The following is a 24,585-nucleotide window of genomic DNA, read 5'->3' as shown; positions in this document are numbered from 1 at the left end:
AATTAAATTATACTTGCTATTAGATTTATATGAAACTAGTGGCGAATGGTGATATATCTTGACATTTAAAGAAAATGATTTAAACTCTATTTGAAATACCTTTATAAAAAGCCTTCCTGAAAATTAAATTCTAACAAATCCTACAAGTATAATGAGACAAGCTAGTAAATAGACCTATGTTTTCATTATAATAATTCACTAATCTTCAATCAATGCTTAAATTAATTAATATTATATTCTCATTGAAGAAAAATACTCGCGGATATTAGTAATAAAATTGGCGTAAGGTCATTCATTGGTGTAGGTTGGTAACACTGCCTTGTCAGTACACGATATTTCAGTGGTTGTTTCATCTTGTTTCAGAGTCAGGTGATAATTATTTGACTTCTTAGTGTCGTACTAAAGGTTGTTTTGAGTTGTACAAGTGACTGATCATCCAAGAATATGTTCAGATAAAAATGGTTAGGTATGTTTTTTTTAAAAATAATAATGTAATATTATCATCTTGTTTGAATTGAGCATTTGGGATTTTCTTCGATAGGGTTGTCCTAAGCAAAGCAATTTCTTTCCTTAAAAGTGTTTTTAAAAATTGCTCTTTGATTTTGGTTCATTATGTACAACCTCATTTCAGTTATTTACAAACATTACCTTTATTACTTAATTGTTTATGATGAGTAAATCTAGTTGTAATTTAACTTGGTTTTACTAACTTATTTACTATTTGAATGTAAAGTTGACGGATTTTTTGTCTTTAGGGCATTTTAATTGTGAATGATTAATTTGTCTTAAGATATATATAAAACGCAAATCATTCAGATTGTATTTCATTAAATGATAAGTTCATTCAGCTACGCTTTATCAAGGGGTGGGTGTTCAACTTCAACTATTTTTAGTTACCATAGCTTAATCTTTCTAATTTTCAACAAGAACACTCAACTCATCCCAAAATAAACTGCATTAGATGATTTTTAATTAGCTTAAATTGCGCAAAGTTATGGTTATTTTCAAGAATTCTTTCCCTTTTAGATTACGTACGCATTTAAGTTATTATACATCTTTTTCTTTTTTTTTTTTAGAAAGAAACATGTTACTCTACTTCTTGATCCGAAGATACCTTAGCAACTTGGTAAGTAATTGTTTGTTTTATCTTACTGAATTGGAAAGTGTCATTTTTTCAATTAGTACAAGAGTTTCTTGTACTAGTGTGGCCAGCTCTCACTGTATTTTGTTCTAATTTCCAACAGCTTGCCAACTAATGACTATCTAGTCTCTACTGACCTACTAAGTGTCCTATAAGCAAAATGGAAACCTCCGAAGGTATAGATCGTCCGTCCAAATAATTCAATTAAGAAAATTAGAGTTTAATTGTGCATTGGCTGATTTACCATGCCATCTTGACTGCATGCAAAAAATCAATTTGATGAAAAATGTTTTAAGTTCATTAGACGTCATTGATTAAAACTGATAGATGACAAAAATATAAAATGTTTTTGTTTGAATACTGTTGCTTCATGGTTCGGTCGGCACCACTCAGTTAATCATTAACAGTTGTGTAATTAGTTACGAGCCCTGCCTCCTTATTTTGCTGTCCATGATTCACTAGCGAGCACATGATTCACTGGATCTTAAAAAATCTTATTTAAATCATTGTACTATTTTATCTTTTTAATTTACATTTATAACGTATATAAAATATATATTTATATATATTTATTTATTAATGAAAATATATCCTAGGCCCGCAAGTTGGGACAATATTGTAGATTTTATCAACATCATGTTTTCTTTAATTCCTACTGGGTATATGATTTTCATCCATAACTAGTTTTCGTCACTTACAAAGCTTATGACACTGAAAATCTTGTTTACTTCTTATGATAAATGAAAATCTAGATCCGATCAAAACTTGGAGAAAATAAGCTCACTAAGATGGATAAAATCTACGACGTTTGGTATTTACAAATGCGCATGTCATTGATTTATAACTTTAACGAAGTTTAAAAAAAAGTCGTCAGAGTTATTTTTGAGAAAATCATGAAAACCTGAAAGCAATCAGTAAAGGCGCACTTCCGTTTGAACCTTAAAACCTGAAGTTGAAAAGAGGCTGAGAAAACGGTGTAGCTCTTAAAAGTTTAGAGTTTAAAGTTTTTGTTTTTTCTAGAAAAATATCTATAATTTTTTATGAACCAGTCTTTTAGATGCTTCCCAAAGCCTTCATTTTTACTTCATCGGAAACCAAAAATCTTGTGTGACAATGCTTTGTAGCCTCTTCCTCTTCCTTTTTTAAAATTCTTTTCTTTAAAAATTGAATAAATATTTCATTCCAAGTTGGTTTATGATTCTTTGTAATTTCATTAAATGTTTTTATTATTATTATTTTCGTTTTTTTCTTATTGTAAATTTTTTTAATTTATTTTTATCCCTTTCGTAAAAAAAAGAAGTTTTTTTAGAAAATTGTGTGCGTGGGATTTAGAGAGTATAAAAAGAATAGTTAAGTAATCGTCTACTTATTTAGGCGGGGTTTAACGTCCAGCTACCAATTTGGTCGAGGGTGGAAGCATATAATAACATTTTCCTTACAAATATAAAGTACAAGCGGGATTTGAACTGGGGATAAAAAAAATATCTTATATGCAGTTTAATGTAATTTTTGTCTTATCTGCTAACTAAATAGCAAGGATTTTAGTTTCGAGTTTGAAGGAAATAAGCTTTACTCTAAGTGTGTTAATTTCCTTCAGGCTTTTAAACAGTTTTTCATCGAATTCTTCGAAACCACTAGAACGGATTGCTTGAAACTTGCGACTTTAGTAACTCAGACCTTTTTTTTTTTTTTGTGCCACTGTCGTGGTTTAAAGATTGATTTTTTTTTTAATTGACTCTTAGGAGCCTGCAAATATCCTTCCACAAAGTAGCACGCTAGTATAATGTACTGTCTAACATGTATGATATTAAAAAACATCGAAGTATTTCTAAATTCCCGAGTGAGAAGTCAAGAGTTAGAACGGATTATTTTAAGGATAGTTTTTATAATTTTCTTTAAAATAGCACCTGTGATTTTTATTTTTCATTTTATTATTATTATTATTATTTTCTTCTTTAAGCATTAAGGTGCGTCAACAACTGATCACTGGTGCCTATCATTTTTATTAAAATTGAAATGAGTGCGAACTTTATTGGAACTAACTTTTACATTTATTGGTTTCCTATTCCGTACACGAGACATAGAAAATAGATTTAGTTGTTACATTAAATCTTTATTTCAAGGGATTCTATGAATACGCTGACTAACCAACACATTCAGTTTACATAGATACCATAAATACTCTTAATGTTTACTTGGCATTTCATTAAGGGTAATTCTTGAGGAGAGATGCAGATAATCACCCACAAAAATGGCTTATTTAAAAAAAACCGAGAAAAGAAAGAGGTGTAATTTTCTTATTAAGTGTTTGCCCTGCTTCTTTTTTGGGTTTTGGCGTTTAGCCATGCATCCAGCTGTGATATTGAGCGATGTTACGATTTCTTTAACTAATACTCATATTTAAATGCATTGCTTTATAGTTCCTATATTCCAAATGGGCGCTATCTAGCGCAGGACCTATAGATCTTCCTAGCTCCTAAATCCATCTAAACAAGAAACAAACCTAAAACCTCCAAGTTGTCCGTATTAGCTCAAAAGCTGCTGGTCCTCTTAATGTAACTTCTCAAATCAATGTAAAACAAATAGTTGAACCGGACTCTTTCCAATATTATCTGTATCGAATCTTTGTAAAAATCTTGGACACTCATCTAAGTAATGTGCAACTATTTATATGAGCATATTATGTAGACATTCAAGGCTGCACGATGTACAATAAACTGTTTATTCTAGATGTAGATTTCTCTACAACTAATTAGAAGATAAAACAAAATTAATAAAAACATTTTTGGTTAAATTTCTATTTCAATTCTTTTAAACTAATATTTTGTAAAGCAAAAGCAGTTCAATGAGATATTTAGATTTGTTTCTTTATCTTCAGTTTTAATGAATGTAAGTCCAGTTCAGATTGTATAGATACAAATTTTTACAAAACAACGAAACTAAAGTCCATTTTTTTTTTTTTTTGTTTATATGCATTGTAAAGTACCAGTCATAGGGTTCAGTGGAGATGTTTTAGATCAGTGTGAGAACGTTATAACACAGCTGTCAAACTTTTTGGCGATTAAGTAGCATTGTATCATTTATCGTTTTGTAGGTACCTTGACGTATAATCTGTTGTTATATCATCTTCTTAGATTTTTGTGGGTAGTAACTAACTCGTAAGTGGGAGAATAATGATTGAATAGGAGTTTTAATTTTTTAAAAATGAATTTTACTTTTTTAAAGGATATTTTTTATGTCTTATAAATGAGACATTCAGTTTTGCGTTATCGTCGGAACCTCGCAGGTAGCCGTATCAAATTCAATTTTTATTTCAAACTTGGAGAATTCATAATAGTTTTGGAAAAGTATGAAATTTATACATCCCTCCAAGTCGCCATAGGTAGTCCTATTACTTAATTAATATAACGAGAAATAAATGTGTTATTACATTATGTCTTTAAAATAAATGGCTTGACCATAACAAATTTTTGGTTCTTTTCCGCGATTTTTTTTACCATTTACCTGATTTTATTAAACCACTCTAACAAGTAAGGCACCTGCTTTGAACTTTTTTCAAGAAAGTGGATTTTTGGTGGATTTTTGATCATTTCTTTGAATTTCAGGTTTTTTTCTATCCTCAAAAAGTAATTTCTATTTATTATTTCGCAAAAAAATGCGTTTGGATATTCCTGCATGAAATTTTAGAAAACAATTTGTCACTTATATTAACGAGAATTAAGTAATAGAAAATTTGGCACCAGTTCATTAAATTTGACATACGTTATTTTCTGTACATAATATTTAATAAATAAATACCCAAGATTAATAATTAATAAATAATACTTTTTCTTCAAGGAAGTCAATGATCAGGTAATAAATATAATCAGTTAATAAATATAAGAATTTGTTCTAACAGGCGCAGGCGGGGTTGCACCTTCTCTCAAATGTCCCAGCCTTGAAATCTATTTCCTGGACTAAGCCATTGCTAAGAGAGAATATTATAGTTCTCATTTGTTCTGATTAGTGTAAATCTACTGCAGCCTAGTTTATAAACTAATAAACTTTTAATTATCGCATTAATTAACTCTTATTAATTCTTCATGTAATTAATTAAGGAATAATATTTTAACTAAGTGAGACGTCATCTTACACAAACTTTATTTTTAGTTTCTCTTATTTTATTCATTTACAACTCATACCTCTTGACAGAGGCAGTACTGCGATCGTGAAGAAAATAGACTTTCATTTTTCACTAGAAACATGATTTTTTTAAGATTTTCTCAGTACGAGAAATTGGTTTTGTAAAAATTGTTGAATGTGTAGTTATGTGCGGCCAGCAACAAAAGGTACTAAAATTTTTTTATTTTTACTAGGGGGCCACAATGGGGATCGCGATAATAAGACTTTAGTCAAAATGGGCAATGTAAGCGAAAAACCATTTACAGAATCGATTTACGAGAACTAGCACGCTTGAATCAATTTACTTAACTACAAGCGTGAATCTTGATTTGTTTTTTTTTAAATAAAGGTATCATTTTGTTTTATTTTTTTTTTCATAAAAATTTATTTTAGAAGCTTATCTTTGAATTGCCTGTGTTTCAATTAATTGGACTTTTACACCTCTTATATAAGTTAGTGAGAAGTAAAACGTTTACAGAAATTTATTTGTCCCAGAAGTGTGAATCAAGAACGAATTATTTTTAGGTTTCATTCTAGAAGACGGTTTTGTTAGCATTTTTTTTGTTTTGTTTTGTTATTGTTTTTAATTGAAATTGATCTTAAGTCCTTGTGGAGGAGGATGAGTGGACTTCCTTCTAATTGCCACTTCATCGTAACATACAGTCATAACATTAACACTTAGGAGAATTTGTTAGAAATAGTCCTAATTTGAAGAAAATTCAAGTAAACTTTCACTGACAGCATTTTTCATTTTTTGAGATTACCTTAAAATGATTCTGACATATTTCTGTAAGCTTCTTGTATAGTTTATCATTTTTGGCTGGCCTCCAGGCATTTAAAGAGGCATGTGACATTTAATAGCCAATTTAAGAACTGTTTTAATTTTCTTTATTAATACTGTATCATTTACATTTTTATTTTTTTGAGATTTCTTTTTAAAATGGCTCCTTCGTTTTTCTCAACTGATAAATAAAATCTGTGACTTTTATCTGTATGATTTTTTTTTTTTTTTTAAATTTAGTTTAGGATAGTTCTGGTAGAGAGGTATTCCTTTAATATGAAGTCTTTATAGTAATGTACGGTTTTACCCATTACAATGTTAGAAGTAAATAGGTTTCAGAAGTTTCTACATTAGAGGAATATTTTGGTGCTTATAAGTAATTGTTCCTTATAACAAAAGCTTAACATAATGACGTAACTTTGCTCATTGATATTGCGTACACGCTGTTGTTCATGACGCCCTGAAACATACATAATGGAGAACGTTTGTATGAACGAGAGAAATGAGAATTGAAATATTTATTCATCTTAATTTTAATATTATTCAATTTCATATTATTTAAATAAGAATAAAAAAAAACAGGTCATCGCAGTTTTTGACTTGTATTTCCAGGTATTTAAAAGAGTAATGTAACATTTTGATAGCCATTATAGAAACTTTATTTTCTGATCTCTTATCCAATTTAGAAGGAAGTATTCTGCTGTAATCTTGTGATTTTATCGGATGGAAAGAAAAAAACAGGTCCCCTGAGAACAGAAAATGCATGGTTTATACAAATGTGTATGCCCCAACATAACTCAAAAATATAAAACCCCAGAAAATTCAAATTTTTATATTTAAATTTCCCTCTGAAATATCATTTTATCGTAATTTGCTAACCATAACCTATTAAAAAGATTATTATTAATTACTGATTATTGCAAAAATTCTCAAAAATCTTTTTCTGTAGCCATAATGGCAAAAGGTTTTTTTCCAGTTTTGCAAAATTTTTCTCGAAAACACACCACCTGTTTTGTTTAAATTTGTTACCCTTTCCTAAGGGTAACAATCCTAAGCTTTAATTTTATTAGTTTTTTTTTTTTTTTGGCGCATCAACGGCTGAGGTTATTAGCGCCCAAAGCTTTTTCCAGTGCACTGCCGGCCTCCGGACAGTGTTCTCTCGTTACAGACAACACTGTCCATCACCGGACAGTGAGCTGTAAGAAGCTCCTAGGAAGAGAAAATCTAAGGGTCAGCAGCTGGATTCGAACCCGGGACCTCCGCGTGGGAGTCCAGTATGCTAACCTCATAGCTAATCCCTTCCCTTTAGAATTATTATTATTTCTGTTTTTCATACTTAGTATGGTGTTTCGGGTCGCGGGCTTCTCTTTAAAGTGCTATTTCATTGTTAAATGAACTGTTCTCTTACCACTTAATGTAAAATTAGAAGAGATTTATTGTCATTTATTTATTATTTGGCGTAAATTCGGAGTGACGCTTGAGCGTTAGTAAATCGAGTTTTTTAAATTGCATAACAGGGAGGCTTAATTTTTTTATTATGAAAATTGATATTAAAACGGAAATTCTAGGAAGATGGGTTAATCATGTCTCCCTAAGAAATAATTTTATTTTAATGCTGTGTTAAGGACAACTTGTATTTAGTAAAAAATTGTATTTTCTAATAAATATATAATTTACAAACTCCAGAATTTAAGTAAGATGAAATCTTTCAATAGTATTAATCTTCTAAATGTGTGAATTGTGTTTAATTATAGATTTCGGAAAATGTCTGGATTATAATAGTAGAATGTAATTTTTTTTCAACCTTAAATATTATTTCATAATGAATAGATCTTTGGATCTTAAAAAGTCCCAGCCGATAAATATGTTTTGCTCCAGTTAACGTAATGTAAACTGCTGTTCTAATACTTGCTACATAACACCGCTGGAGAGAGATATTATTCACTAGACATTGTTAATAAAAGGGAACTCTTTTTTATTAACCAATAATTCTTTTTTTTGTTGGTTACTTCTATAATTTTGAATCATTCATTCTTTTATAACGTGAAGATTTTATTCGCAAATTGTTTCATTAATTTTATTTCTCTTCCATTCATAAGGTGAATGCAGATTTTTTATTTAAAATTTTCACCAAAAATAAACGTTTGAATGAAATCCTTAACCAAGATAAGAAGTTTTACAAACTTTGTGAATGTGGTTTTATTAGGAAGTTTCCCTAGTCTTCATAACTCACAAAACAAAAACAAAAAAAAAAAAAAAAAAAAGAAGATATTCGTAGAAGTATACATTTTTATGTCCTACCAGGATCAATGCAGCAACAGATCAACCGTTGGTATCTGGGGTACCTAGCAAAACTTGCCAAAGTCTTTCATATAGAGCTGTGATTGCAATAAATTTGTGCTGCTAAGATTTTTTAAGATTAAGGATAAGGAGTTTCAGAGACATCCAGTTGGCCACTACTGCCTATAAATATTAAGCCCTTCAAGATTAATTCAAGAGACTATAGCACTTTCATTGCAAAAGGGAGAGGGAGCCTGCCACTCCCGTGGGGGGGTTCCCAGTAATACCCTTAAACGTCCTGAGCAAATTAAGGCATGTCGTAAAAATGTCTGCAGAAGTGCAGACAATAAAGCGTTCACGCACAAATAGATGCAGTGGTCGATGAAATTTCCAGAAGGAAGCGAATAGGTTCATTATTAGTCACTTGCCTAAATTTACTACGATATATCAAGGGTGGCCATTCGGACGATAGTTGGTCTCTTAACGGACGTATTAGCAAACATATGGGCTTGTCAGCGATTAGTCTGCGTAGGTTTGTCTAAAAGGAAAAGAAATGGCACTATTTTTTTTTTTTTTTTTTTTTTTTTTTTTGCGCATCAACAGCTGAGGTCATTAGCGCCCGGAGCTTTTTCCAGTGCTCTGCCGGCCTCCGGACAGTGTTCTCTCGTTACAGACAACACTGTCCATCACCGGACAGTGAGCTGTAAGAAGCTCCTAGGAAGAGAAAATCTAAGGGTCAGCTGCTGGATTCGAACCCGGGACCTCCGCGTGGGAGTCCAGTATGCTAACCTCATAGCTAATCCCTTCCCTGGCACTAACTATTGTATTCATTTTTAGATAGATAAGTAAATTTATTATTTAACTATTATAAATAAATATGTAGGGAAGGGATTAGCTATGAGGTTAGCATACTGGACTCCCACGCGGAGGTCCCGGGTTCGAATCCAGCAGCTGACCCTTAGATTTTCTCTTCCTAGGAGCTTCTTACAGCTCACTGTCCGGTGATGGACAGTGTTGTCTGTAACGAGAGAACACTGTCCGGAGGCCGGCAGTGCACTGGAAAAAGCTCCGGGCGCTAATGACCTCAGCTGTTGATGCGCAAAAAAAAAAAAAAAAAATAAAAAAAAAAAAAATATGTACAAACTTGTAGTGGAGTTTCAGCTCACAGAACTAAACTCTCCAGCATTGCTAGTTAAGTAAATAATTTAGTTGTCAGATGTTTAATTTGGGGAAAGATTAAAAAATCCTAAACTAGGGGCGCCACGAGTTAAGGGCGTTTTTTACCCTCCTTTGTATGTTGCACCTTTTTTCTGAGCTATAGTCACCAATTTTTCTGCTAAGCGAGTTGTTACGGCTAAGAATTGCTCTGCTACCTGGTGAATACGTTTCTCCACATATCCACCATAGCACAGATATCCACTGTACCACGGTGAACATGTGACTAACCTTAATAGCTTATTTTGGGTCACGTGAAATGTTGGCAATGTCAAGCTGCCAGGCTGGACACATGTATACTGTAGAAAAGAAATACCCATTTTTGTAGAAAAAGATCTATTCTTCTCCAGCAATTAAGAGTTCCTCGAGTACAGGGAAAACATTTACACATACTGTTGCCATGCTTCTGTTGGTTCTACTCTTTATGTGAGAAGCACCATTAGAAGCATCATTGTGTCATGCTATTGCTCAGTTAGACCCTTGAATATGAAGTTGAGTATTTCCTGCCTGTGAAAGAGCATGTATGACTGAATCTTCGACTTTTTTTAAGAGAGAGTTCTGCCTTCGAACTTGGAATTCCCTTAATTAAGAGTACAGACTTAATTAAATTTTTGTAGCTTATCATTGATGTAGTTTCATTTTTCATATATTTGGGGAGATTCAACGCCTAACCAATCCCCATCCTTGTGTGTAACATACAGGGCGTCCCAAGCTATATGGATAACGACTTTTTCTCGGAAACTAAGATAGCTAGAAAAAAACTAAAAAATACGTGTTCCCTTAGTTTTTTGTTAGGAATCCAAATTTACTTTGTAAATTTTTTCGGTGCTTCCAGAAGCGAGATACAGGCACCAACTTCATTTTTTCAAATGGGGAGGTGGGGTTTTTATTTCAGAAATTGATTCCTCTATTTTTTTAAAGAAACTTTTACTCGAAAGGTTTTTTTCTGTGAGCGATATTTTAGAAGTTATGAATGAAAACATGATTCTTATAAGAAATGTCAAAATGATATTATAACGGTTTTTTGATTGAATAAGAAGAAAAGTACTATTTTATCATAAATTTTACTCCTCATTAATATTACAGATCATGCTCGAAATGGCCTCCACCATTAGAGATGCATAGACATGCACTTTCCTGCCCCTTACTGCCAAAGAAATAGATTCAGCTTTAACCGACTTACAGGCATCTATTATTCTTTGCTTTAGTTCATCTACAGATGCAATCCCGGCTTGATTCTGATACACCTAGATTTAGAAATGCTTTTAGATAAGCAGAAATAAGAAAAGAAAGAAAAAAGTTTACATGCCTGATGGTATTATATCGACATGGGGGACGATTCAGTGGCCATCTCGTTCACCGGGCTTGACACCTATGGACTATTTCCTTTGGGGATACCTGAAAAACAAGGTGATTATTCATAACTTTTTTCTTTCTTTCCTTATTTCTGCTTATCTAAAAGCATTTCTAAATCTAGGTATCAGAATCAAGCAGGGATTGCATCTGTAGATGAACTAAAGCAGAGAATAATAGATGCCTGTAACTCGGTTAAAATCGAATCTATTTCTTTGGCAGTAAGGGGCAATTGGCAGGAAAGTGCATGTCTATGCATCTCTAATTGTGGAGGCCATTTCGAGCATGATCTGCAATATTAATGAGGAGTAAAATTTATGATAAAATAGTACTTTTCTTCTTATTCAATCAAAAAACCGTTATAATATTATCATTTTGAAATTTCTTATAAGAATCATGTTTTCATTCATAACTTCCAAAATATCGCTCACAGAAAAAAACCGTTCCAGTAAATTTTTCTTTAAAAAAATAGAGGAATCTATTTCTGAAATAAAAACCGCACCTTCCTATTTGAAAAAATGAAGTTGGTGCCTGTACCTCGCTTCTGGAAGCACCGAAAAAAATTTACGAAGTAAATTTGGATTCCTAACAAAAAACTAAGGGAACACGTATTTTTTAGTTTTTTTCTAGCTATCTTAGTTTCCGAGAAAAAGTCGTTATCCATATAGCTTGGGACACCCTGTATATTCACATGTACATGTTGAAGTGATATTTTTGTGAAAACTATAAAACGAAATTACTGCTCGTTTTTTATATTTATTTATTAATTAAAATGACGTAAGCTCCAGGTTTTTTTAAATAATATTTATGTTTGTTACTTTGTATTTTGTTCCTCTCAAAGGAAAACTAATAATATAATATTCAAGTGTTTAAAAATGATTTATAATATTACTAATAATTTAATTGCACTTGATTAATTAATCTATTTCTGAAAACTTTCTACAAAGATTTCTTGAAGAAAGTCTATAGTTGACAAACGTATTAGTAGTGAAAGTATAAATATCACCATAGTGCAGGAAAAAAAAAGTATACCAACTTCATGTACTTATTTATTAATTACATTAGAAATAGGAACTTAGAATTTTAAAAATTATTTACAAAAATATATTTCAGTAGGTAGCTCAATGAAAATAAAAAGTTAGTTTGTAGAATGGACACATTTTGCTTTCACTAACTACGACATCGTTCTTGCTGCTAATTTTTGCAAAGTGGAGCATGAAAACCTATTTTGACAAGTGAAGTCGTTGCCATTCGTTAAAATATTTGAGCAGTTAAGATAGCCCAGTACCTTACTTAGTAAATAAATATATACATTGAATTTCGTGCACCATGTTTTAATGTAATTTATTGTACCGTGACTATAAAAGTTGCTTGCAAGGAACATTCATTACATTTCCTAATTATAATCATATTTCCACTCGTATGCTTTCATTAATTTTCCAATAGAATGATCGTTTCAGATTGCAAAAAAAAAAAATTAACATAGTTTTTAATTCTAAATTCTTTTCATTCTTGGTGCAACGAATTTTTAAGTTCCTTCGAAGAAAGAAAAAAAAAAAATTGTTTTTGGAGCTTGTTTCAAAAGAAAATTCTCAAATTTGGATGGATGTGCCTTTATATCACTGACCTTAAAACAGTAAGGAATTGATAATTTGGCCATTATAAAAATTGAGTGTCTCATTAATACACAACTTTACAATATGTTTTGTAAATTACAAAAACTTTGCCATTTGCTTTTACATAGTACAGAATATTTTATTGCTTTCTGCTTTTCTTAAAATCAAATTATGTGATCAATAATTTATGAACCATCGAATCCTTGGTTTCTTTTTGAGGTAATATTTTCCAAGAGGCTCTCTCTCTCCCAGAGACACGATTGTTAGTTCCAATCGTGAAATATGATGTAAGAATTACATGAAACCATCTACCGTAGGAGAGTGTGGTAAATTTGATTGGCAACATTGTTGACTGAAGAATAATTATTCAATTTTATTTCTTATAACGTAATATTTTAAGGAAGGCTTTCAAAAGTAATAAAAATGTATATTCAAAGGATTTTGTTTCAATATGAAATTCTTTGTTAATTTTACGTTATTAATTTGTTCAATTTTATTACTTAAGGGGCTAATAAATTTTTTGCAGGAACAATTTCTTGTTCTAATTTTGGAATCGCTAAATGTTGAATTCCTCTGATTTCTTATTGAGCACGATGTTTTGTTGGCAGTGATTACTTTATTTTATTTAATCTCATTGTACATTAAATTATTACAAATTCATTTATTTTTACAGGATAGGCTATGGAAAGAGCAGAGAATGCAGCACTTGCAGCCGAAGTATTCGACCAGTTCTGCAGTGCTGGAACCCTTAAGGCAATTCTATCACATCATCGCCATCTCTGCAGCCTCCTGCATATCAGGCCAGCTAGTTTTAATCAGTTCTATCCAAAGCTAAAGGTAATTTATTCATTTTATGAATTTAAGTATTTATAAAGATAAAAAGATTAAAGTCATTGATGATTTAACATTACCATTCTAAGCAGTCTTTAATTCATCTGGAGCGTTTAATAAATTTTTAAAAGTGCATTACAAAAAAACAAATGAGAAATTTCATTACTGCTTTAGGGGAAATATTGCCCCCATTATATTGGAAATATTAAAATATGACCATGATATATTTCCTTAAGCTGTCATTTAAAATGATTTTTTTTAAGCCTCCTGTCATAGAAAATGTTCGATGATTCGAGTGCCAAAGGGGAATTAGATAATGTAGCGTTTGTATGATAAACCGAAAATTGTAAGCAGGTCAACTCGATTCTTAGCTAGAGATACCACACGGAGTATTATACAAAGCGACCTTACTGAGTATGGCCACGACAGCCATGAAATAATTAGAAATTATTATAATCGGAGGATCGTCTTACGGATTGATTTTGAAAACTTTTTCAAAAGTTTTATTGTGCACATCTTTTTAAAGGCAGATAAGCGAAGTATTTAGATATATAGAAGTATTTAGATCAGATTTTAAAATAAGTTATTAATTACTCTTTTTTAGAGTAACTCAGTCTTTGAGCCGCATTCTGATTGTTTAATTTGTATCTAAATTATCACCCATTTTTGTTATCAGGCTGAGACAAATTTTCGTTGCAATATATTCTCGTAAGTCAATTGCATATCTAATGATTTATTCAGCAAAACTAACCGGTTCACTAATACGTTTTTTTTCTAAATAAATCTCTTAGGAACTTGTAGTACAACAAATGATTTCTTTTGATAAACTCCAGAGTTTTCTGAATTATTGTAATGCGTAATCATTTACAATTTATTTTTTTAAAAAATCATCAAGCAATCCGATTTGTAATTAATTATTATTTACATAATAAGGTATAACTAAATTACATAAGGTATAAGCAACTAACGTATGTTGCAATGTAGTAAGATACGGAATTTTTTAATTATGGCAAAGAAACTAACAATTAATTTTTGTAGTACAACAATATAATTCTATAGTACAATTTCTAGAAAATTTAATGCTAAAATGTTAGAATACCGAGACTCTGTTGACGAAGCGGTGTACTTCTAGTATCGTGAAAAAAAAATCAGAAAGCTCCAATTACTAGCGGACCTGACAGCGCAGAAAAGAATGAAGGTGTTGTACCCCTCAATTCAAGGCTCTTCTTCCTGAGATAGCTTTTTTTTTTTTTAATAACCCTCAAAATGTTGCAGCTATTTCCTCCCCTAAAACCGTAGTTTAATTTCGTTATTAACAGAAGAAATCTTTAAACTAATATTTATGAAAATAAAAATCTATTTATGTCCTAAAATTTAATTCTAAGTTTTTATTTGTATTTTATGTTTAATCTGTTTGTTTTTGTTTTAGTCCAAATTAAGATCGTGGAAAGCCCAAGCACTGTGGAATAAATTTGACAAACGAGCTAGTCACAAATGTTACAATAGAGGGAAAGCATGTACGAACGCAAGGGTAAGTATTGACTTTAAACAAGTTTTCAAAGATTTTTAAGGATTAAAAGTTTTTTGTTTGTTTGTTAAGGTACTGGTTATTGGAGCGGGGCCTTGCGGCTTACGTGCCGCTATCGAGGCCCAATTATTGGGTGCCAAAGTTGTCGTTGTTGAAAAAAGGGATCGAATAACTAGAAACAATGTATTACATCTGTGGCCATTTGTTATTCATGATCTAAGAGCATTGGGAGCGAAAAAGTTTTTTGGCCGGTTTTGTGCTGGTGCCATTGACCATATAAGTAGGTTTTCTTAAACATTCTGCGTTAAAAAAATTTTTTTTAAACATTCTTTTTTACTACTCATTTGTCTTATTGTTTAAGGTATTAGGCAGTTACAATGTATTCTTCTAAAAGTGGCATTAATATTAGGCATTGAAATTCATGAAGGAGTTGGATTTGAATCCTTACTCCCTCCAACTCAGGATCAGGCCACTGAAAGTAAGTGACACCTTTAATTAATAAAAAGATTGCTGAGCAATTCTAATCTAAATTAAAGATGATCTCCGCGTGGGAATCCAATACGCTAATCGCATAGCTAATCCCTTCCCCACTCACCGTTTCTCAAGAACTCAAACGTTTAACGTACAACACTATCCTCAAACCTATGTGGACCTACGGACTAGAGCTCTGGGGTTCAGCTAAACCTACAAACATACGGACTGTACAGACATTTCAATCAAAACTCCTCCGACAGATAGCTGACGCTCCTTTCTACGTGACTAACCTCACTCTTCACAACGACCTCAACATTCCCTTCATAGACCAACTCGCTAAGACGAAATATCAAAAATTCCACACCACTCTCTCGACTAGCTCTAATTCTCTTGTACTGTCTCTCACTTCTTCTGACATACTCCTCGCCGACTGAATCGCCAGTGGCCCCGCGACTTCCTTTTAGGCTGAAGACCTAAATTATTACTCTCCTCTCTCCTCCTCGTTTCTCCTCCTCACATTCTCCTCTCTCCTATAGAGAGTGCTACCGCTGGGTAGCTTCTCTCCTCCCGCACCAGTTCATCATAGTCTTCATATTTACTTATTGTATACTGTATACAGATTGTAAATAACAAAATAAATTTAAAAAAAAATGTAAGATATTTTAAAATAATAATTTGAAATTTATAAATTTCATTAAAAAAAAAATCCCACCGCTATTTAGGAGTTGGTTGGAGAGCATCTACAAGTCCTGCTGATCATCCCGTTTCTCAGTACGAATTTAATGTACTAATTGGAGCTGATGGCAAGAGAAATACTCTTGACGGTGAGAACATTTCATTTTTCTCAGAATTGAAACTCATTAGAAGATAATACAGATGCTAGAAGCCGCTGTAATTCGCTGAAACAGCAAATATTTAGGCTGCTCTAGTAACAAAAGTGTACAACCCTTCTGATACAAAACTTTTGTTTTTTAGGTTTCAAGCGAAAAGAATTTCGAGGTAAATTGGCCATCGCTATCACAGCGAATTTTATTAATCGACATACAGAAGCAGAAGCTCGAGTTGAAGAAATATCTGGTGTTGCTTTTATATTTAACCAAAAATTCTTTAAAGAATTATATGCTACTACGGGTATAGATTTGGAGAACATTGTATATTATAAGGATGACACCCATTACTTTGTCATGACTGCGAAGAAACACAGTCTTATTGATAAAGGAGTTATTAGAGTGGTTAGTACAGTTAATTGATTATTGATTTTTTTTGGGGGGGGGCTGAAAATGTTATAAACAATTTATAATTATTCTTGCACAGGATTATAGTGACACCGCTAAGCTTCTGTCGCCTGATAACGTCGATAAAACCGCTTTAATGGATTATGCAAAGGAAGCCGCTGATTTTTCTACTGGATGTCGCCTGCCACAGTTGGAATTTGCTGTTAACCATTACGGTCAACCTGATGTAGCGATGTTCGACTTTACTTCTATGTATGCTGCTGAAAATGCTTCTCGATTCGTTGAAATTTCTGGCCATACTCTTTTAGTTACATTAGTGGGTGATAGTCTCCTAGAGGTATATGTCATATTCATTGTATTTGAGATTTGCTTGGGTTGAATTAAATTTTATGTATCACATATGTCGTAGAATTTTCTAGGAGCCTTTTATTAATTATTCAATAAATTCTTCTTCTCTTTGAAGTAAAAGATTGGTGAGCAATTCTAACATAAGTTGGAGATTTTTTTAAAAAATAATTTGAAATTCATAAATTTCATTTTAAAAAATCCAACTACTATTAAGTTTAAATTTAATGATAATATTTTTTTAAAGCCTTTTTGGCCAACTGGCTCTGGTTGCGCAAGAGGATTTTTAAGTTCAATGGACGCTTGTTGGGCAATTCGAAGTTGGTGTTTGGGCCTGCATCCGCTTGAAGTATTAGCAGAAAGAGAAAGTATTTACCGTCTATTAGGACAGACAACTCCAGAAAATCTGCACCGCGATTTGCAGGCATACACGTTAGATCCGCACACTAGGTGACAAATTAAGCTACTTCTTTTTCTTGGCATGCCTTGGTAAAGTATAGTTCTAAAGACTTACACTTTTTTTTGTGTTTTTATCAGATATCCTAATTTGAATAGTAGAAGCGTTTTGCCAATTCAAGTGAGAGGTCTCTTTAGTACTGATGACACAGCGGCTCTTGAACACTTTTTGAAGGAACCTAACAACTCTCAGCCTCCTACACTTCCTCAAGAAATACCAAAGAAAAGAAGGAGAAGAGGTATTTTTTTTTTTTTATTATTTTTTTAAATATGTACTTTCAATAAAGTATTGTTCATTGCACTTTTTTTCTGCTTTAGATTTTGAAATGTATTGTTTTCTTGAATATTTATAAATGTTATTGCCTATTTTAGTTACACATTGTTAGGTGGTGGATTGAATGTTTTTCAGATGGTCATGTGCATGCTGAAACACTTCTTCATTGGCTCCAGAGACAGGTGTCCCATTATCCATCCATAAAGGTTGTTTTCTTGTGTTAAAATATATTTTTAATTTAATTTAAATATCAATTGGAATGTTTTTATACTGAAATGTTTTATGCAACAAGAACGAGTCTCAGATGAAATTTTGCAAATATTTTAACTACTAGCATTGCCATCTAGTGGCTTATCAAATTTCTTTCTTTTCATTTAATTTGGAAGAAGATATTGCTTTGATCTGAAGTAATTTGTGTTAGGTAATCTTTCTGGACAACTTAAAATTTAAATTTTACATGGGACATTAAGCTTTTCCTTATAAAATTTTACTTTTTTTAATAATTGCTACTAGATATGAATTTTTTTTTGTTTAAAACAAAAAAAAAGTTTTATAATTTATTTTTAATTTTGCATGTTTTACTTTCTTATTACTCCTTTTATTATTATTCGTTTTTTAGTTAAAAACTTGGAGCTAAGTGAATAATTTGTTTACTTATTTTTATTGGTTTAGGTCGTGGACATTACTCATTCTTTCAAGGATGGCCTTGCTCTGTGTGCAATTGTCCACAGATATCGACCACATTTGCTTGACTTTGCAGCCTTGGATCCAAGCAACGCAACTCACAATAACCAGTTAGCTTTCGATATTTTGGAACGAGAATTAGCTATACCTCCGGTAATTTTTTTTTTGGATTAATATTAATTCTGTGTTACTCATTTTGAAAATGAAATATTTTGTAATTTTTAAGAAATTTAGTTCTCTCTTCGTTTGTTAAAATCTTTGTTAGTTAAGAATGTTTATTTTCTTTGAAAAATTTGTCAATTTCGACTTTACAAGACTTTAAGTCTAGAGGACATAAGCTCGGAGAAGATCTTTTATAAGCTCATCGTCCTTATAGAGAAACGTGTGTTCCAACCATAAATAATCAAAACCTAAGTAAAGGATGAAGGTATCTTTGCGAAGCTATCTTTGCTGTGCAGTGGCAGGCTCGTAATCAAATGAGGGTAAAACGTAATTTAGCACCCATATTGTCATTCCCCGGGATTCTGATACGATCTGCCTTCCAGACCAGAAAACCTCTTTAACAGAAGATATTTCTTTCAATCTCTTAGACCCAATTTTTAGCAGTTTTTTTTACAGTGAAGTCATAAGAATTCAATTTCTTCATCATATCCTTTTTTATTTTTGTGGAGAAACAAATCTCTTGTAAAAATAATTGACCCTGTCGCTTAGCTTAAACGCAAAATGAATAGCACTATCCACAGCCTGGAAACGTGATTCATTCTCAGCGATCGCCGGAGCCAAAAAAAAAGGGCTACTGCTTCATACTTACCAATGATTCTGGAATCATTCGTTTAACCTTGAAATAATGGCCGATATCACATAGGCAGATCTTACGTTAACAATTTCTTCTTGGAAGGCAACCTTACATTGTAAACATTAACAAAAACAAGCTTTTACTACAATAAAAGAAAATCCAATAGGGGCATGATACAATAACTTGTGTTACATGTGACCAAAGGTTTGACTAAAAGAATTCGTTTACCCAGGTTAATTATGAAATGAAGCAAAGGTTATTCTGAGTCTGTTATTACTCTTTAATAAGATTATAAAATTCATTTTAGGTGATGACCGGAGAAGAAATGGCAAACTGTGAGGTACCAGATTCACTCACTATGCTCACATACTTATCACAAGTATATGAAGCATTCAGAGGAGAAATACCTCATATTAAACATCCAAAACTGGTAATTTAAAATTCTTTGTTGAAAGAATTTATTTTTTATTTAGGAACATTTATCAGATTAATTAGGTTTCTCATTCTCAAAAAGTAGAATAAATTTACTAAAATTAATTAATTTAATTTAAAGGATGATTCTGCCGAAGAGCTTGCTAAGCCAGAAGACACTGTAGTAGTAAAGCGAAGTAGTCTGAGCAGGTTAAGGCAGGGTCATCAAAGAGTTTCATCTGGAGGTGCTGAAAGAGCAGTCAGTAGAACATTGAGAAGAAGTCACGTTAGATCTCACGCGGTGAGTATTCTATCATTAATTAAGAACTATTATATTATAATATTTTTATTTCTTACTATTTGTACTTACTCTTTTAATAGTACTTTATAATTTTTACTCCAAAAGTGACCATTATTAATTAATACTGATTAATTACTGAAAGTAATTAATATATTAATTAAGTAAACAAAAATTATCTAAAGTAATCTTAAAAATTAATACGTTATTTAAGATGTAAATTCGGTTTAAGAGTTTCAGATGGTTTCCTAATATTATTTATGTTAAACATCACATAGTATTAATGTGCTTCTTCGCTTTGATGCTTAAAGTGCTGGATATATCTGTGGAATATGGTTCTTGCTTTTTGGAAAATATGAATTAAGTTGGGGATGTAATAGTTCTTAAAGCAAATTTAAATATTGATATTGCAATTTTTAATGCATAAATATGTTCTGAAAGAAGAATTTTATATCATCTTTAAAACCGAAATTAAAGACCCTTGGTCGTCGTATGTTGGTCAAATAAGATAAATTTTTAAAAACATTATTAAGAGGAAAAAAAACCAGTTATTTAAAATTACAGTACACTTTTAAGTAATGAGTTTGAATTTTTTTAAATGAGAAATTTCTTTAACATAAAATGAAAGGCTGTTGATTGTGCATGGCTGGCTGTGGGTTAGAGCCTACTTGAACACGAAAATGCTGTAGTAAGGGGATTGACAAGAATTCTAGAAAAAAGTATTAGTGACTCATTGTTACCTAATAAAGATAAATGGTATGATGTCGATTGGCGAAGTAATCCTGGGGAAGCAAGAAGGCGTCTTCAGGTGAGTAAAATAGATGCTTGAAATGCTGGATGATTTCAGTTTAATGTAGCAGCTGCGGTATAAAAACAATTGTGTGAATTAGAGCAAAAAAAAGACAAAATTTAAAGACTTTTTAACAGTTTCATAAGATGAATTTTGTTTTAGTCTTTTGAAGCCCATTTGATTTATGCATGCATATATTTTCATTTGTTTAGTGAAAACAAAGGTCGGTTTAAAATTTGTGCGAATAGAAACATGTTTTAAATTGATAATTGGAACCACTTCAAAAAAACGGGAGTTACGGAGGAATTATGATAGTTAACCCCTTAATTTTGCACTATTTTGTTTTGTACTTCAGCATTTTAGGATATTACTGTTTTTAAAATAAAATTAGAAATTTAAAATTCTTGTTTATTAATGTAAATACATTAATTACAAAATAAAATAATGCTAAATAGCACAGTCACAATTAGTGTTTCAAAGGTCTTATTTTTATTTCTTTATAAATATATCATATTTTTATAACTCACAAAAATGTAGAAAGTAGGGCCACACCAGCATAAAAAGTGGTACTTAAAAAGACAATTTGGAAATTGAATTTATGTTGTATTATACTTCTCTTTCTGGTAAGATCTTACTAATATTGTTATTAACTTAATCTTTTCGGTGTTTAATTTGTTGCTGAGTATATGTAAATAAATACTAATTAACAAATAAGAAAAATATTTCATTTTGATAATCTTAAACCTGAATTGGGATAATAAGATGAATTTTGTTCATTATAAAAAAGTGTAAGATTTTTTTTATTTCAAAAATCATAGAACCCAAAACAAAAATAAAAAGTAAAAAGTTAGTTGCTTGTTATTATTATTACTACATAGATGTGAATTATAAAATAATTATCTATTTTTAACTTTGGAACATTAGGCTGATTTAGAATCTAGAAGACGGCGTCAGGAAGATATAGAACGACTTCGAAGTGAACGATATATGCATCGTAAATATTTGAGACATATTGCTAACCAGCAGTTTTATAAGAGTATGCAGATGCTACAGACAAACGCCCTTCAGACGCAACAAGAAAATAATGAACCTTTTGAGGATTATTCATTGTTTGTTTATCGGATGACAGCTCCTGACTTTAAGGAGAGAGTAAAGCAGCTAGAAAATAAACTGTTATATCCAGTAAGGGAGATGAACAACATTGTGCATGTTGTGTTTTTGAAGTGCAGTACTTGTTTTAAGACAACCCTCATCGTTTTATTGTTTTCGCTCAATAATTTTGCTAAACAGATTGTGTGTTAACAATGGCCACCTCTATTCGACAGGAATGTTTAAACAATTATATAAGAGTCTTAAAAAGCCTTCTCAGATTTCTACCTAATAGAATCTTAGAATGCTGTATAGACTGAGGGAGCTTTCTAAGAAAACGTTACGATACTGATCATTATGGGAAGTGCATTCAAGACAGCATACCCACTGATTTTAATTGGAGGTTTGAACTAATTTTGATGTTATGAATTTTAAAATTGTGTGTTAAGTTGCTTGAAATATTAACATAAAATATGTTTATTAAGTTAAAATCAACTAATGCCTTCATTTTGTATCCAAAAATAGGATGATCACTTATTAAACGTATAATTTTTTTATTTTTTGTTTGTTTTGATAATCTTGGTTTTTGTTATATCGATAACTAATTTTGTTTTATTTATTTCTTCCCCTAAGATACTTTTTTTTTCTCGAAAAACTAAATAAAATAATAACTTATGTTACTATTAGTTTTTAAAGAATGGTTGCAAACTTCTACAGAAATTTCAGTATTTCAGATTATTTATTATACATAAGTTCTTTTCAGATATTATAGAAAAAGGAAAAAATTAGATAAATTATTTTTTTACTTTAAACATTTTTTAAATCTTTACCATTAGTTTCCTTTAGTTTTGCAATAAACTTACCAATTAATTGAATAATTAAATAAAATTATATTGTTTTTATTATTATTTGCATTATACATATTTGTGTTTCAAAAATAAAACTAACCCAATTTATAAATTTCTAATAAATTTACCTTAGGAATTTTGATTTAAGCTTAAACTCAAAATATCTGTGTAGGATCGAGAAAATAGGCCTGGAGTAGATGGCGGGCAAAGAGGAGCATCAGGGCAAGAGATTAGTGGAAGAGTTAAAGATCTTGAGGCTAAATTTAAAGGAGTCCATTACGACAAAAAACCAAAGGATCTTCTCAGGGCAATAGGTTAGAAAGATTCAATTAGTCGCATATATCTTGATGTTTTTTTAGAATTTTATTGTATATAATTATTTATGTATGTGAATATTTGTAAAAGAGAGTAGATTGTCTGCCTGTGAAATATCTCAGGATGAACATTTTTTTGACAGTTGTATAGGGGTTGATCGTCAAAAACCACGAAAAAATGTAAAGTTGAAAAATGCCCATCTTGGTGCAATTTTTCCTTTTTTTCCATAATTTTACTAAAATTAGTAAAACAAATAAATAAATTAATTGTTTTTGGGTAGTAAGAAATCCGAAAAGCACAGTTGCTCTCTCTTTTCTGTTCCAGAGTCATTTTCCAGAAAATTGATTTTTGAAGTATTTGACTGCACTTTCAGAGTATACCAATGTTTTGTTTTGGACTACTCTAAAGTTTTTCGTAAAAACTTCATGTGCTATTTGTATTCGTAGAACTCCATCTTTATATTTACTCTTTCTGCAATCGAGTGAAATTTTCGAAATTGATTTATACAGGAAATACTTGTTGTTTTTTTTTGGTGGTTTACTATTGGTTACTTGTTTGAAAAATGGGCTTTCCAGCAAACAGCAGTGCTACCAATAAGGTGGAAATCTCCACACAGTATAATTTATTTTTGCAAAGATTTAGTAGGTTTTAGTAAAAAAGTCTAGCGTGAACTGTCTTACACAGCTTAATTCACAAATTTCTAGCTTAAAATAACTATTTTTTTGCTAAAAGTTAGTTGGCCTTAATGTAGGTTCTAATATAGTAATATTTTCTTTCGAACTCCGAATTAATTTTTAATTTAATAAATTTAATTTATTAATGTTAATTAGGTAAAAACAAAACAATTCGAGGTAACTTTAATGTACTTACTCCTTCTGTAAACTTTTAATAAACATTTTCAAGGAAAAAATGAGAAATTAAAAAAATATATAAGCTAGAATAATTTTCGAAAAAAATCGCAAAAAAACTGTACAAAATCGTAAGGTAACTTTAAATTCTCAAGTTTCCCTTCAAACTTTTTGAGAGATACTCTTCGACAGTATTATATACGTACATCTTACTAATACCATACATTTCACTAACGTGACTTTGTGCTGCCTATTTACCCGCTTCCCTGAAGTGCCCTAAATGAATTTTGCTGAAAAAATGTTTAAAATAAACGTTCACGAAACTTGAAATTACAGGTGTGCAATAAGTAATTTTCAGCTGTTTTCGAGAAACATACAAAAGTAAAAGTGAAAAAAAAATTATGCTCCTCAAATTTGAAATTTTAGTAACTCAATCTAATATTGAGTTGTCTAATATCTCAATTTGAATTTAATATTGTTGGGTGAACAATTTTAAAGTAAAAATTCAAATTTCTTTTCAATTTTTTTGTGAACCGTTCGCAATAAATCGTCAAAGGGAGTAATAATTTCCAGATATGTCTCTTGATTTTTATAGTTCTTATTTTTATCCGATACAAAAAATACATTGTATTAAAAAAATACTTATTCATCGTCAATAGGTAAAATTGAAAAGACCGATTGGAATGTTAAACAAATTGAAAAAAAAATTGAAGAAAATAGAATGGGCCGTGGTAGTTCCAGAAAGTCTGAAAAGGTGCCAAAGTGGAGTAAGCAGCAATTTGATGATAAGGTCAGGATATTTGAAAATTAATAAAT

At 31.1% G+C, this 24,585-nt stretch overlaps 1 protein-coding gene across 7 annotated transcripts in view; it reads left to right on the top strand.

Annotated features, from left to right (window-relative positions):
* The window catches only part of Mical (Molecule interacting with CasL), a 51,359-nt gene that overhangs the window by 3,895 nt on the left and 22,879 nt on the right, over positions 1-24,585 (top strand). The window contains exons 2-20 of one of the 7 annotated variants that reach the window (XM_074119782.1): positions 364-461; positions 1,077-1,126; positions 13,221-13,384; positions 14,808-14,909; positions 14,979-15,186; positions 15,268-15,384; positions 16,103-16,204; positions 16,356-16,612; positions 16,695-16,952; positions 17,208-17,410; positions 17,498-17,655; positions 17,826-17,896; positions 18,363-18,527; positions 19,478-19,600; positions 19,724-19,882; positions 20,541-20,687; positions 21,594-21,851; positions 22,779-22,920; positions 24,429-24,559. In XM_074119782.1, coding sequence (XP_073975883.1) covers positions 13,229-13,384; positions 14,808-14,909; positions 14,979-15,186; positions 15,268-15,384; positions 16,103-16,204; positions 16,356-16,612; positions 16,695-16,952; positions 17,208-17,410; positions 17,498-17,655; positions 17,826-17,896; positions 18,363-18,527; positions 19,478-19,600; positions 19,724-19,882; positions 20,541-20,687; positions 21,594-21,851; positions 22,779-22,920; positions 24,429-24,559 — 2,757 coding nt within the window. In that variant the 5' untranslated portion in view covers positions 364-461; positions 1,077-1,126; positions 13,221-13,228. Of the gene's footprint in view, positions 1-319; positions 467-1,076; positions 1,127-4,129; positions 4,232-13,220; positions 13,385-14,807; positions 14,910-14,978; positions 15,187-15,267; positions 15,385-16,102; positions 16,205-16,355; positions 16,613-16,694; positions 16,953-17,207; positions 17,411-17,497; positions 17,656-17,825; positions 17,897-18,362; positions 18,528-19,477; positions 19,601-19,723; positions 19,883-20,540; positions 20,688-21,593; positions 21,852-22,778; positions 22,921-24,428; positions 24,560-24,585 lie in introns of those variants that run through there. The other 6 variants (XM_074119781.1, XR_012455755.1, XM_074119784.1 and 3 more) reach the window with 6 other exon arrangements.

This window comes from Rhodnius prolixus, unplaced genomic scaffold (assembly GCF_049639745.1).
Source record: "Rhodnius prolixus isolate KJV_2025 unplaced genomic scaffold, Rpr scaffold_2, whole genome shotgun sequence".
Lineage (NCBI taxonomy): Eukaryota > Metazoa > Arthropoda > Insecta > Hemiptera > Reduviidae > Rhodnius > Rhodnius prolixus.
The sequence above is the reverse complement of the archived record's forward strand: the minus strand, read 5'-3'. Positions and strand labels throughout refer to the sequence as shown.